This window comes from Bufo gargarizans, chromosome 7 (genome assembly GCF_014858855.1).
Source record: "Bufo gargarizans isolate SCDJY-AF-19 chromosome 7, ASM1485885v1, whole genome shotgun sequence".
In the NCBI taxonomy this organism is placed as follows: Eukaryota; Metazoa; Chordata; class Amphibia; order Anura; family Bufonidae; genus Bufo; species Bufo gargarizans.
Window position 1 is genome coordinate 173828072 of NC_058086.1, and position 13187 is coordinate 173841258.

At 43.2% G+C, this 13187-nt stretch overlaps 1 protein-coding gene across 1 annotated transcript; it reads left to right on the plus strand.

Moving 5' to 3' along the window:
• Positions 1-527: 527 nt before the first annotated feature.
• Positions 528-11037, plus strand: PALMD (palmdelphin). The gene is made up of 6 exons (XM_044302457.1): positions 528-601; positions 1734-1848; positions 2006-2030; positions 2939-3052; positions 4217-5215; positions 8996-11037. The coding sequence occupies exons 1-6, from the start codon at positions 528-530 to the stop codon at positions 9037-9039; spliced, it is 1371 nt and encodes a 456-aa protein (XP_044158392.1). The 3' UTR covers positions 9040-11037.
• The last annotated feature ends 2150 nt before the right edge of the window (positions 11038-13187 follow it).

Genomic DNA, 13187 nt, shown 5'->3' on the forward strand with positions numbered 1-13187 from the left:
TCCTTTGCTGGCTTGACTAACTTTATCATTGCATTATACACTCTTCGCATCCATGGTTACAGACCTCCCTGCAATCCAACAGTGGTGGCCGTGCTGGCACACTATAGGAAAAAATAGCCGGTCTCTCTGGTGGCCGTCATTGTGGGAGCGCACATGGGCTGGTGCTTTTTCCTATAGTATGCAAGCACGTCCACCGCTGCTGGATTGCAGGGTGGTCGTAACCATGGAAACGATAAATGTGTAATGCAATGATCAAATGAGTCAAGCCAGCAAAGGAAGCAATATGGACAATCACAATACATAGGTAACTGCCTTGAATGCCACTTGCTGAAGTGAGACAACCCCCTTTAAGTCCCTGCAGGTTGGGTGGGCTCTCTTTGTGCCATGTAGACGGTAGTGGATCTCGCCAATGAGAGAGGGGTTAGATTGTTAGCGTGGGGAGAGATATTTATTACCTTTTCATAGGGACCTGCAATGGAAAATGAAAATGTGAAGTGACGTAGGATTCGGTGGAGGTTGCATACAGAATGGTGCTAGGAAAGGAAAATGGCCTCGGGCACGCGGTGGTTGTGGGCAGATCATCAGGAGGTGATTATGGCTTGTATGTTTTGAGAACAAATATAGTCACTGAAGCACAAGCTTTGTCCCGTCTTGTTGGTAGAAGATCATCTTTGTTTTCCCAATGAACGTTACTGTAATAATGACCCAGATACAAGTGCGACAACATCTCGTCCCTCTTCTGTATAATGCTATCCTTGTTCGGCCTAGGTTTCCACTTTGCACATATCTACTTTATGAATATACACTCACAAAAACCTAGCCATGAAGACGATGAGAGGAACAGAACTGTTACCTATGTATCCGCAGTGCGGAGCCTGCCCTGTAATAATCCTTCCTATTTCGAGGGGATTGCTATTTAGGATGATGGCTGTTTGCGGCCCATACCCCTGGCCGTGATATTAGCAGTATCTACAGAAATCTTTGGCTTCTGCCAGTTTCCTGAATCTTTTTGCCTTCTTCTGGATGAACAAAAGCTTTTAGTATAATAACGTTTGATCCGTGCTATTTAATACATCCGGGTGCATCCGTTTCTAAGCTGAACAAACCGGATCCGATATGAAAATCATTGTAAGTCAATGGGCGTCAGATCCAGGTTTTTTTTTTTGCTAACAAAAAAAAAACGTATCTGGCACAATTAACTTACATTGATTTTCATGCCTGATCCGGTTTGTTACTTTTCGCAAACCGGACACGAAACCGCAGCTTGCAGCAGTTTTGTGTCCTGTCGAAAAACACAACAAAAAAGAACTGGAATGCATCCAGATCAGTTTTGTCCCCATTGACAATGAATGGGGGGAAAAACGGATCCACTTTGGCCTGATTTGAGATCTTCTGCAGGACGCCATAGTGGCGTCCCCAAAATGAAAGTAGTGGCTGGTCAGACATGCGCACAGCCGCTCTAGTAATTTCTATGGGGATTCCGGAGACAGCGCTATACTCGGCCATCTCTGGTACTCCCAAAGAAATGAATGGAGAAGCCATGCACATGCCCGACCAGCCACTCCTTTCATTTCAGCGGGCTCCACTGGGTATGGGGCCCTGTTCTCGTGATTGGTGGGGCCCCAGCAGGAGGACCCCCAGTGATCTAATAGTTATCTCCTATTCTGTGGATAGAGGATAACGCAATAAAACCCAAATACCCCTTTAATCACAGGAACGTGTTTTAATTTCAGGCTTGAACAAGAAATCGAGGATCTGGAGAAGCAGGAGACTCAACTGTCTGCCAAAGAAGTGCGTGTCCTACAGAGGCTGAAGTCTGTGGAGCGAACGACAGAAGATATTATAAAGGTAAAGACAAACACAATGGGGATCTAGGCAGAAGATTTAGATCTATACTAGAATCAGGGAATTGTTTTAATTATCGTAGGTTGGTAGACTGATATTGTAAAATGCGGTCATTTGTGATAAAATAGTGCATATCTTTTTTCTCGTTTTATCCTTTCAGGCTGTGAAAGCTGAAGCACGAGATGGTATGTATATAGTATCTATCTATATTATCTATCGTTTATTAGTCTATACCACCCAATCCTATCAGCACAGAGAGACGCATAGAAGAAGGGCGAAGAAGACTTGGATTTCGGAAACTGCATCAGAAGAACGGCCTCAATGCTAAAACAGGCTATGAATATAGGACTGATGATTGATTTTAAACTGCATTGGGATAAGTACCGTTCTCTGATGTGGCCTAAGGGACGGTGGTTCCCTCAGACATCAGGAAGGGTGCAACTGCTAGCTCTGCACCCCCTATAGATTTGCCCCTGGGAAGAACCCCAACCTTTTGTAGCTTGCGATTTGCACTAAAGTATAATAATTTCACCAAATCATTACTTTAGCCAAGTATTTTTGGTTTTAACCCTAGTGTCAAGGTTCAGTAATGCTATGACATATCTGGTGCCACTTTCACCAGTGCCTAGTGGTGTCTACAATTGGCAGCATTTAGGAAGCCAGGTGCATCTGAGAACCTTATGTGGCTCCTAAGCAAGTGCACAATTATGGCGCGTGCATTGAGCTACGCATGGGCTGCTCTACGGATATGCAATGCAAAACTGTTCACACTCCGTACACTGCCATGTGGTGCCTCCACGAGACTTTGTATATTTAGATCATGTTCTGCTTTGCTGATCATCTATTCACACACAACTCCTGGTGTCAAAGGGTGCCCAATGGCCTCTCTGCCACATCAGAAGGCGCCAGTTTTATAAATGGTAGGTAGGGAGGCCCTCTTTGAGATATTGCTTTGAGGCCCAGGAGCTACCAGTTATGTTTCTGGTGGTAAATGATTGAACAGCAAATTTTGTACAGATCATTCAACAATGCAGAAACCAAGATTGTAGAAATTTCAGTGAGCATTTTTATTTTATGTTTTTGCTTGGTCCAGAACCAGTAAAGGATATTTATGCCGGCATCCCTGATTTACCGCCATCATATAAACCCTCATTTGTGAGAAGATTGCAGAGTGCGCAAACTGCGAATGGGGAAGAGGCAAGGAAAGGTAAAAATAATTCTATAACCAATGCACTATGATTGATGTGGTGGGACAATAATTGTTCTAGTAGATCTCAACATTCAAAGTTCTCCTAGCCTAGTTGGGTGCCACGAACCAGCGGGTGTGAACCCACTGTGCCATGTGCCCTACCTCCTCTAAGGGCGTTGTTTAAGTGAACCCCTCGTTCTTCACAGTACCCCTGATGGTGGGGATAGACTTTCCCAGGGGAACACCAGGTTGCTACCTCTTGAGGAGGATTGGCACGCAAGGCAGCTGGTCCAGGCTGACCAAGAGGTACCCGAGCAAGGTACCAGAGGTACAGACGTAGTCAGCAGGCCGCTTAGCGCCCGGGACCGTGGTGTTAAGCAGGGGAACAGCGGCGCACAGCAGCTGCTCTTACAGGGGGTCTTCTTCTTGGGCTAAAAATGTCCATACACATTAGAGCAAAGTCATCTGAACTTGCCAATTTTGGTGGTAATGACTGACTGCCATATGTGGTGTGGGTGTGCTGACTGTCCCTGATGCGGTATGTGGTGAGAAGAAGGAACGGTCATGTTAAATTTACAATGTGGTTCAATGTTGAGTTTAGTAAAACAGGACCTGCTCCTCTGACGACTCAGCGGATTACTCAGGGGAGCAGCACCAATGGAGGGAGGTGGACAGATGAATGACAGGAACCCTGCAAAGAATTATATTCCATGTTTCTTAGGGGGGCTTTCCAGGCTCCTAATATTATTATAATATTATCCTGAGGATAGTTCATCAATATCCAATCAGTGGGGCCCAACACGCTGCACCACCACCAATCAGAAGTTTCATGAAGTCTTCGGAGCTGGAACTAGCCCTTTGAATGGAAGCCCAGCACCATTTAAAGTGTAGTGGTTAATGCATCTCAGCTCCCATTTACTTCAGTGAAAGATGAGCTGCAGTAAACCAGCACGGCCACTACCCTTTAAACGGAGCTGTGCTTCCTGCTTTATCCAAGAGCCAGTTCCTGCGATGGAGGTTGGAGGGAACAGCTGATGGGTGGAGGAGCAAGGTGTCGCACTTTAACCAATCTGATATTAATGATCTATCCTAAGGATAGTTCATAAATATTAGGAGCCTGGAAAATCCCTTTAGTATAAAATTTTAATATAATATAGTAATGATATATCTATTTTTGTATAGCTTTATTTGCCATGGAAATCAAGGTCGAGAAAGATTTGAAGACTGGTAAAAACACGGTAATATCCTCGATCCCAGTGCCATCAAATGAAATTAAAGACGAAGGTGTTAAAGTCTATGATGATGGCAGAAAGTCTGTACATGCATTAAGTTCTCAAGGAAAGATGGTAAAAAATGGAATAGACAGTCTTGCCCCCGTAGAAGTGGAGGACCTTCTGAGGAAAGCTACAGAAAAAAGTACACAGTCTCCCACAGAGTATCACGAGCCCGTATTTTCGAATCCATTTCACACTGCTGCAACCCAAAAAGGCCAAGTCTCCCCCAGTTTGAATGGCCATAGCTCACCAGTGATCATGGAACATCAAAATGGTCATAATTCAACAGTTACAGAAGAAATAACCATAACTAAACCATCCATTCCAGAAGATCTGATCTCTTCACAGCCAAGAGTCGTCGTGCAGAATGGACAAGCAGCTAACGTGGAATTCCAGACTAAGGAGGCCCAGTATGAAGCAACCTTTAGTAACTCTGGAGATGACGTCGTAGAGTATCCACCTACTAAACTGGAGGATGACATACATTACAACATTGTCCACGCTACACCTTGTTATGTAGATGACAAGGAACCAGTCACTATGATTTTCATGGGATACAAACACGCTGATGAAGAATACGACAGCAAGAAGCTCACCGACTATGAAGGGGTCATCCGGGCAGAGTTGGTTGTTATTGATGACGATGAGGAAAATAAGAAGGAAGAAGAAAAAATGGAAAAAGAATTAATCAATGTTCCCGAAACTCAACCACTTCATCTTTCAAATTCTTCCATCGCAACCAATACGATACAAAAAGTACCAACACACAACATCGCATTGCACAGTCCTCAGCCATACAAGAACTCAATATCCTTGCGAGAACAAGAAGCAACCCTGGGGCCCCATAACTATCTCCCTGTCTCCAAACAGAGCATAGATGACGGTACTGAGGACCCGTCTCTAACAGGTGAGAAGCCTGTCAAGAGGTGCAAATGTTGTTCTATAATGTAATGTTTTCATACACAATTGGTCCATGATGACACGTTGCAAGTCATGCATGGTTACAGTCACAAGATTTTACCACCACAGTCTACTGAATTACTAGATAAGATATTTTACATTGCAATTTTTTTTTAAGTTCCTGTAAAGATTTAATTACAGTTCCCTGTTCCTACATGACCAGGGGACAACTACATTTTTATGTAAGATGTCTTCTGGCTTCCAGTTTAATGCATCACCAAACAAACATGTATGGTGCAACCTTAGGTAAGTGGTGAGAATCCCCTTGAAGAGGACTGCGCGCCACTATAAATCTCTGCTGATTACTGGCATGAGATCTTCATCCTGTGCAGCCTTAAAACCATTTTGGGCAACAGAAGCTTCCTTGTCGGCAGCAGCAAGAAGCGTCATTTAGACAAAAATGATCATTTGTGTATATTAAACATGCACAGAAACCGCATTCTGTCATGTTTGATGCAATGATTTTACCTCACATAAATCTGCATGACTGTAATCACCGTGTCAGTGGAATTAACGGATATCCAACCACCGTTACCATTTTTCCAAAATCCCTCATTCTCCTTATCGTAAAGGCTATGTCCAGCTTCACAACCATTTTTTTAACTGCTTCAATGTATCTAAAAAAAAAAGAATAAATAGCAACCATTGCAAACAGCTTTACTGCATACCCATGTGTCTCCATGGTAACAGACAACAAACAAATCCTGTGTGTAGTCTGATACTGCAGACAGAGGTCCACATTTCTCAGCCCATTTGTACCTCTCTAGTCTAGTGCATTTCACTCCACATCTGTGACATATCTGCCGTGGAACTTGTTTATTAATTATTCGTGCCATGCACATCACTTTATAAAGGTGGAATGAAAAGTGGGGAAGAATTTACATGCATTTATGAATGGCCAAATGTTTGCACAGTCTCACTCCAGTAGGCAGGTGACCTAAGAATTGAAGAAACATCTCTAGATGGTTTGAAGATGCAACAAATTTGAACATCATGTAACACTTCGATAATTTTTTTGCTAGTGATGGCAATGTTGCCGCCAACAAAATCTAATTCTGCAAACATTAATGTTTTCCATCTGTCCCTATTTCTTGTTAATCTAATAATTAAATTAATAAAAGGTAGAAGATGGAGGGAAGAAAGTATCACTGCATAATCAAGGAGACATATTGGTCTGCATAAGAGCTGTAGACATAAAAATGATAGATTTTTTTTAAATCTAGACTATTTGCAAAATGAAAAAGTTGCTCCTTTTTTATTTTAGGGAAAAATGGTTGTAAAGATGGACATATCCTTTAAAGGGGATGTCTTGGAATACATAGGGTAGTCTCTAACAGGTTTTGGCAGCCTGCCTCCACTACTGAAAGGATCATACTTACAGTACCTGCTCCCCGCCACTCCCCCCATCTTCATCTTCCAATCTGGGGTTTACTTTTTTCCTCGCTGGCATGGGCATGGTCACTTGATCCTCCTCAGCCAACTGTTGGCCTCAGTGGTGACGTGTCTCATGTGGACAGATCACTGCTGAAGCAGAAGAGCATCAGGTGACCATGCCCATGCCAGTGAGGGAAAAAAACCAACCCCGGACCAGAAGATGAAGATGAAGGAGTGGCGGGGAGCAGGTAAGTATAATCCTTTCAGTAAGGGAGGCAGGATGCCTACACCTGTTAGACATTATGTATTCCCTTTAAGCTTAGGAAAGAATCAGAGTCTCTTTGCCCTATATCAAGGACTTCTGATGACGCTCTCATCTGGCTGCTCCTGACTGGACATCACAGCTCACTCTATGTGGAGCCTCAATGCTTTTTAGTGGAATGATGGATTTTGGCTAAATATTTGGAGATTTTTCTTATAAGGCTACTTTCACACTAGCGTTTTTACTGGATCCGGCAAAAATGCTTCCGTTACTGATAATACAACCCTCTGCATCCGTTATGAACGGATCCGGTTGTATTATCTGTAACATACCCAAGACTGATCCGTCATAAACTCCATTGAAAGTCAATGGGGGACGGATCCATTTTCTATTGTGTCAAAGAAAACGGATCAGTTTCCATTGACTTGCATTGTGGGTCATGACGGATTTGTTTTGCTCCGCATCCCAGGACGGAAAGCAAACTGCTGCAAGCTGCGGTTTGCTCTCCGGTATGATAACGGAACAGAATGCATTTTGGAGCGTTCTGTTCTGTTCAGTTACGATTTGTCCCCATTGACAATGAATTGGGACAAGACGGAAGCGTTTTTTTCCCAGTATTGAGACCCTATGACGGATCTCAATACCGGAAAATATTAACGCTAGGGTGAAAGTAGCCTAACCTAAATTTGAACTTGAATATAAAATCTAAATCATGTTAATTGTTAAGTCGTCTCAATTACAGCAAAAAATTGTAATTGACGTTTGGAAGCACATTTCTTTGATTTGTGGATATGCTTTCACGAGTCTCATTTCTAATTGTCTGTAAACTTCTGCTTTTGCCACTGGAAATTATGCTGAGGTATGTTGGTCTGCATTCTCTATTGCCAGTTTAGCATGGTTGCCAACCGTTATAATGTTGACAATATTGGGGGTCTAGTTCAAATATTTTCCTAATTAATTCTCCAAATTTCTACAAATATTTTCTTATCGCAAAATTTGCCAAAGATTTTACAAATTTTAATCTCCATTGATTCTTTAAAATCGACCTAATGCTTCTGAATTTTGAAAGAGAACCAGTCAACAGGTCCATGCTGTCTGTACCACAGGCAGCATGAAATCCCGAAATGTTCCCTCATTACAGAGGGATGTGTTTTAATCTCAATCTATTCTGCATTTTGGATAAAACATACAGATGGAGACGTTCTAAACTTGAGTGCGATATGTCACAGTGAAAATCAAGATAAGGATTGCTGCATCTGTAGTTTCAAAAGTGGGCCAAGCACAGGGGGAAAAGTCCAGGCATGGGGACAGACCGTCAATCAAGCCCAGCACAGCACGGAGAAGCCGCACAGAGGACTCTTCTTCTGTGCCCGGACTCTTCTCCCTTTTCCCAACTTGTTTTTAACCTATGCAGAATTTCAAAGTAAGGGCTCATGCACACGACCGTGGTCGGCCCGGGAAACACGGTTCAAGTGTCTGCCGGATCTCCTGGGCTGGAGGTGGCTCCATTGAACTGACTGTGTCATAGTTTTATGATGCATTATGATCTATTGTACTGAGCTGTTTGTGAACGGATACCGTCAGTTCAGGGGAGCAGCAGTCGGCCCAGACGATCCGGCAGATCACGGTCGTGTGCATAAGCCCTAAAGCATAGCTCTCTGTCATTAGAGACCCTACAGGAACAATCGGGAGCCTGACAACCAAAAACTATCAGTTCGTCAGTGATATTGGTTCTTGATTTGCTCTTCTTTGGTCTCAATGGAGATTGTGTTGGCTGTCCTTTTTGTCCATCCGATGGAATAGAGTTTATTAATATTACACGGCCTCTCCTTCCTTAGGGGCAGCATTTCCCTGTAATATGTGCCCATAATAATAACACAAAGATATAACTCATCATTTTATACTATAGCAAACCTACAAATAAAATAAACCAAAAAGTGAGGGCCTCAGTGACTTGTCCATACAGAATATTCCACAGGTTGGCAATCTTGCTCTACACTCCTCCTTTCCCACTTCCTCCGAAAAAGGTTAAATAGGTAAAATGTCGGAAATCTTCCTGATTTTCTTCTCTTCTTCTCTCTATTCGCACAGCATTGAGAATTAGAATGGCCAAGCTGGGGAAAAAAGTGATATAAGATTCACGCTCACCACATATGGCGTTTTCTTTCTTTTTTTTTATTTTTATCTATGGATGAAGAACTCCAGAAGACTTGTGTATACATTTTTAAAGGACGATTTTTATGGCAGGCGACCAACAGCACGCTCCAGCAATGCAATCTGGGACTACACATTCAACAGTAGCTGGAGAGCCACCAGTGCCTGCCTCCTGCCGTATTGCTTTTGTAACTGACGCTATGCAAGTTTATGTCTTTTGATATAGAAAATTTAGCAATGTGCGGTTGAGTTTATTTTTTTTTGTTTTTTTATTGCATTTTTTCAGTAGTTATGTCATTGTGGGCAGCTTCAGACGAAATCTGACTTGGCTTCCCGTGTATCTACAGGCTTGAGTTTTATGTTAATAGATAATTACGGTATACTAATCATTGAGTTAGTTGCGTAATTGGTGAGACGCCTCGCTCGTTGCTGGAGGAGAGGTTTAATTCCTCCGTACTTGTGGTTGATTGTGTCAGATATAAAATGTTTTCTCTGTACTGCAAGGTTACGTAATGCTGATCGAGGGCTTCTTTACATTTGTCCCTTCCAGTTCTGCTTTACAATAGGAAAAAATTGAGCAGACAGGGGTAGTAAAATATTTTTGTATCCCACAGCCCGATGTGGCAGACGATTGTCGGGAGGGAAGCGTTCCTTCCCGCCAATCGCCTACTCGCTGGTGGAGGAGACCGCTGCTATTACATGCAACGATCTCCTCCGCAGCATGGGGAGGAGCGATCACTATGCTGTCGCTCGTCGCCATGCTGTATAGTGGTTTGCCGGCGGCAGATCATGATTAGACAGCTCGATCTAGCGCCGACAAATGCTTATTTTTAAGCAAGCTTAAAAATCAGAATTGCGCGATGAACGAGCATCAGGCAGTCGTCGGCAGTATTACACTGCAAGATGATCGCTAACGAGTGTTAGTATGAAAAGTGCGTACCGCTATACGGTCACACTGGTCGCGGCCAGGATCGCAGGGGCATTCCAGTGTAGCGTTTAACCCCAAAAAATGAATGGGATGGCAGCAGGAGTCTCGTGTGCCGACACCTGAATCGCAAAGAATCCAGCAGAGTTTGATTTTTTTTTTAAAATGTATTTTGCAATTCATAGGTTGCAGTCGAGGCACACGTGTGACTCCTTTCATTTCTATGAGATTACCGCTACACTGCGATGCTCCTGCGATCCTGACTGGGACCAATGCCACGGTGTAGCCAATCCGTAAACCTGCTAGACTCTCCATGTAAAGAATATTGAAAATGCAAATGTCAGGGAGCCTGAAGATGAATTTTCATTCCGCTAATACACGAAGGGTGCCCGTATCCATTAGACTAATACCTTCTGGTGACATCTGTTTTGGTGGGACCGGCTAACCAGCTCATGGTCCGATTTTGTGTCTGCTGTAATACAGTTGTGCAAGTCGCCCATAGGCTCCTGGTGTAACAAACAACATAGATGAATAATAATACCACCTCAAGGTATGCCAAAAAGGCATGTGTTGGGTCATTGGAGCCAATAGATGGGTTTTCAAGAGGACCTGTCCCCTCTCCTGACATGTCTGTTTTGGTAACGACTTGCATTCCCCATGTAATAACTATTTTGGAGCATCTATTCCTATGGCTCTAAGCTGTGCCATTGCTTTATTAATCCCACTAGCAGTTATAAGTGCATTGCCAGCAGTGTGCCATAAATGTCCAGATGGGGTGTGTCACTGAGCAGTCTGACACTGGCAGAAATGATTGCATAATGTCTGACGGTGCAGGGACACACTCCCAACTAGTAACACCCAGCTGGACCTTCATTGTAAGAAAATACGAATTCATAAATGAGTGATGGTGGCTCTACCAACCTTAACCCATGGTATACATTCTAAGGCCTCTTTCACACGACCGTTTTTTTTTTCCGTTTTGCGGGCCGTTTTTTGCGGTCCGTATACGGAACCATTCATTTCAATGGTTCCGCAAAAAAACCGGAATGTACTCCGTGTGCATTCCGTTTCCGTATTTCCGTTTTTCCGTTCCGTTTAAAGATAGAACATGTCCTATATTTGGCCGCAAATCACGTTCCGTGGCTCCATTAAAGTCTATGGGTCCGCAAAAAAACGGAATGCATACGGAAATGCATCCGTATGTCTTCCGTATCCGTTCCGTTTTTTGCGGAACCATCTATTGAAAATGTTATGCCCAGCCCAATTTTTAATATGAAATTACTGTATACTGTATTTGCCATACGGAAAAACGGAACGGAACAACGGAACGGAAACGGAACCACAACGGAAGCAAAAAACGGAACAACGGATCCGTGAAAAACGGACCGCAAAACACTGAAATGGACATACTGTCGTGTGAAAGAGGCCTAACAAATACTAAATAATGCATAACTTTTAGCAGGAGTAATACAGGAACGGCACAACGTAGAGTTATAGGAATAGATGCTCCAGAATTGATATTACATGGGGGATGCAAATAGTTACAAACCAGACATGTCGGGAGAGGGGGACGGCTCCTCTTTAAGAATACCGGAAACATCCACCATTGGTTCAGGCTCCCCAGTATACTCCTGCTAGATTCACACACCATGGGGGGGAATATTTCAGGTCAGTTCTTCAGTAGTCTGCATTGGAGCACTTTGCGCCAAATTTAATCAAATGTCACACAATGAGGGAGATTTATCAAACTGGTGTAAAGTAGACCTGGCTTAGTTGCCCATAGCAACCAATCAGATTCCACCTTTCATCTTCCAAAGGAGCTGTGAAAAATGAAAGGTGGCATCTGATTGGTTGCTATGGGCAACTAAGCCAGGTCTACTTTACACCAGTTTGATAAATCTCCCCCAGAGCTTGTTACATTTGGTGCATCTCTAACCCCACTCCAGTATTCCTGTGCCATCCTTTTTTGGGGTGAGTTTGCAACTTTCAAAAATGTCTCAGTGATCAATCTGGAGTGAGCTCATTAGCATAAATAGCCACGCCCACTTTTCAGAACTGGAGTGAGTGGTGTAAAAATGTGACTTTTGACATCATTTGTGCGCAGATGACTTCAAAAAGTAGCAAAGCCCCAATTGTCAGAATTTTATTTATTTTTTTAAGTCAGAACTCTGAAGCTCTGAGTGTTGAATTCCCTCCCCGTATCTTTACCTACATCTTAACTGCACCAAATGCTGTCTTTCAGTGTATGTTCACTGACGTGGATCATGATCTGCGTCCATACAATGGCAGCACTCCTCCATCATCCTAGGAGTGTTGTGTTCTGCGCAGAAGATACGTTGCTGTAGCGCACACTTATTTTCATCTGCCTTTAGTGTGCGACAGAGATTTCCAACTTTTCACATATAACAGAAAAAATGAGGATTAAAGCTTGGCTCTTGGGTGTTACAGGATTTAGGGCAGCGTTCTGCCTCAATATTAAAATATGTCCCATAATTTATTATTTTATTTTAGTGGATTTTGTAAAAAAAAAAAGCTAGTTAGCATCTACAGAGATAACTAAAGGGTTCTGCACACGACTGTGAGCACTATTGTGCGTAAGGGTCAGTTCACACTGAGATTTTGGTGCTGATTTCAAAACAGCCTCCTATTCATTTCAATGGGAAGCAGCACTTGCTGCTTTGTTACACATCTAAGGCGACTTTCACACTAGCGCTTTTACTGGATCCGGCAGGGTTCAGCAAAAACGCTTCCGTTACTGATAATACAACCATCTGCATCTGTTATGAACGGATCCGTTTGTATTATCTGTAACATAGCCAAGACGGATCCGTCATGAACTCTATTGAAAGTCAATGGCGAACAGATCTGTTTTCTATTGTGTCAGAGAAATCGGATCCGTCCCCATTGACTTGCATTGGGGGTCATGATGGATCCGTCTTGCTCCGCATCCCAGGACAGAAAGCAAACTACAGCATGCTGCGGTTTACTCTCCGGTATGAGAACGGAAAGGAATGCATTCTGGTACACTCCGTTATGTTAAGTTATGTTTTGTCCCCATTGACAATGAATGGAGACAAAACCGAAGCGTTGTTTTCCAGTATTGAGACCCTATGACGGATCTTAATACCGGAAAATATTAACGCTAGTGCGAAGGTAGCCAGTATGTTCTTGGGGCAGAATCAGCGCTGATTTTCCTATTCAAAT

What these genes read in the sequence shown, in the direction of transcription:
- PALMD (XM_044302457.1), top strand. Translation starts at nt 528, where the DNA reads ATGGTGCTAGGAAAGGAAAATGGCCTCGGGCACGCGGTGGTTGTGGGC. An exon ending in TCAGGAGGTGATTATGGCTT is followed by an intron (nt 602 to 1,733) that starts GTATGTTTTGAG and finishes TTTTAATTTCAG; the next exon opens with GCTTGAACAAGAAATCGAGG. An exon ending in GAAAGCTGAAGCACGAGATG is followed by an intron (nt 2,031 to 2,938) that starts GTATGTATATAG and finishes TGCTTGGTCCAG; the next exon opens with AACCAGTAAAGGATATTTAT.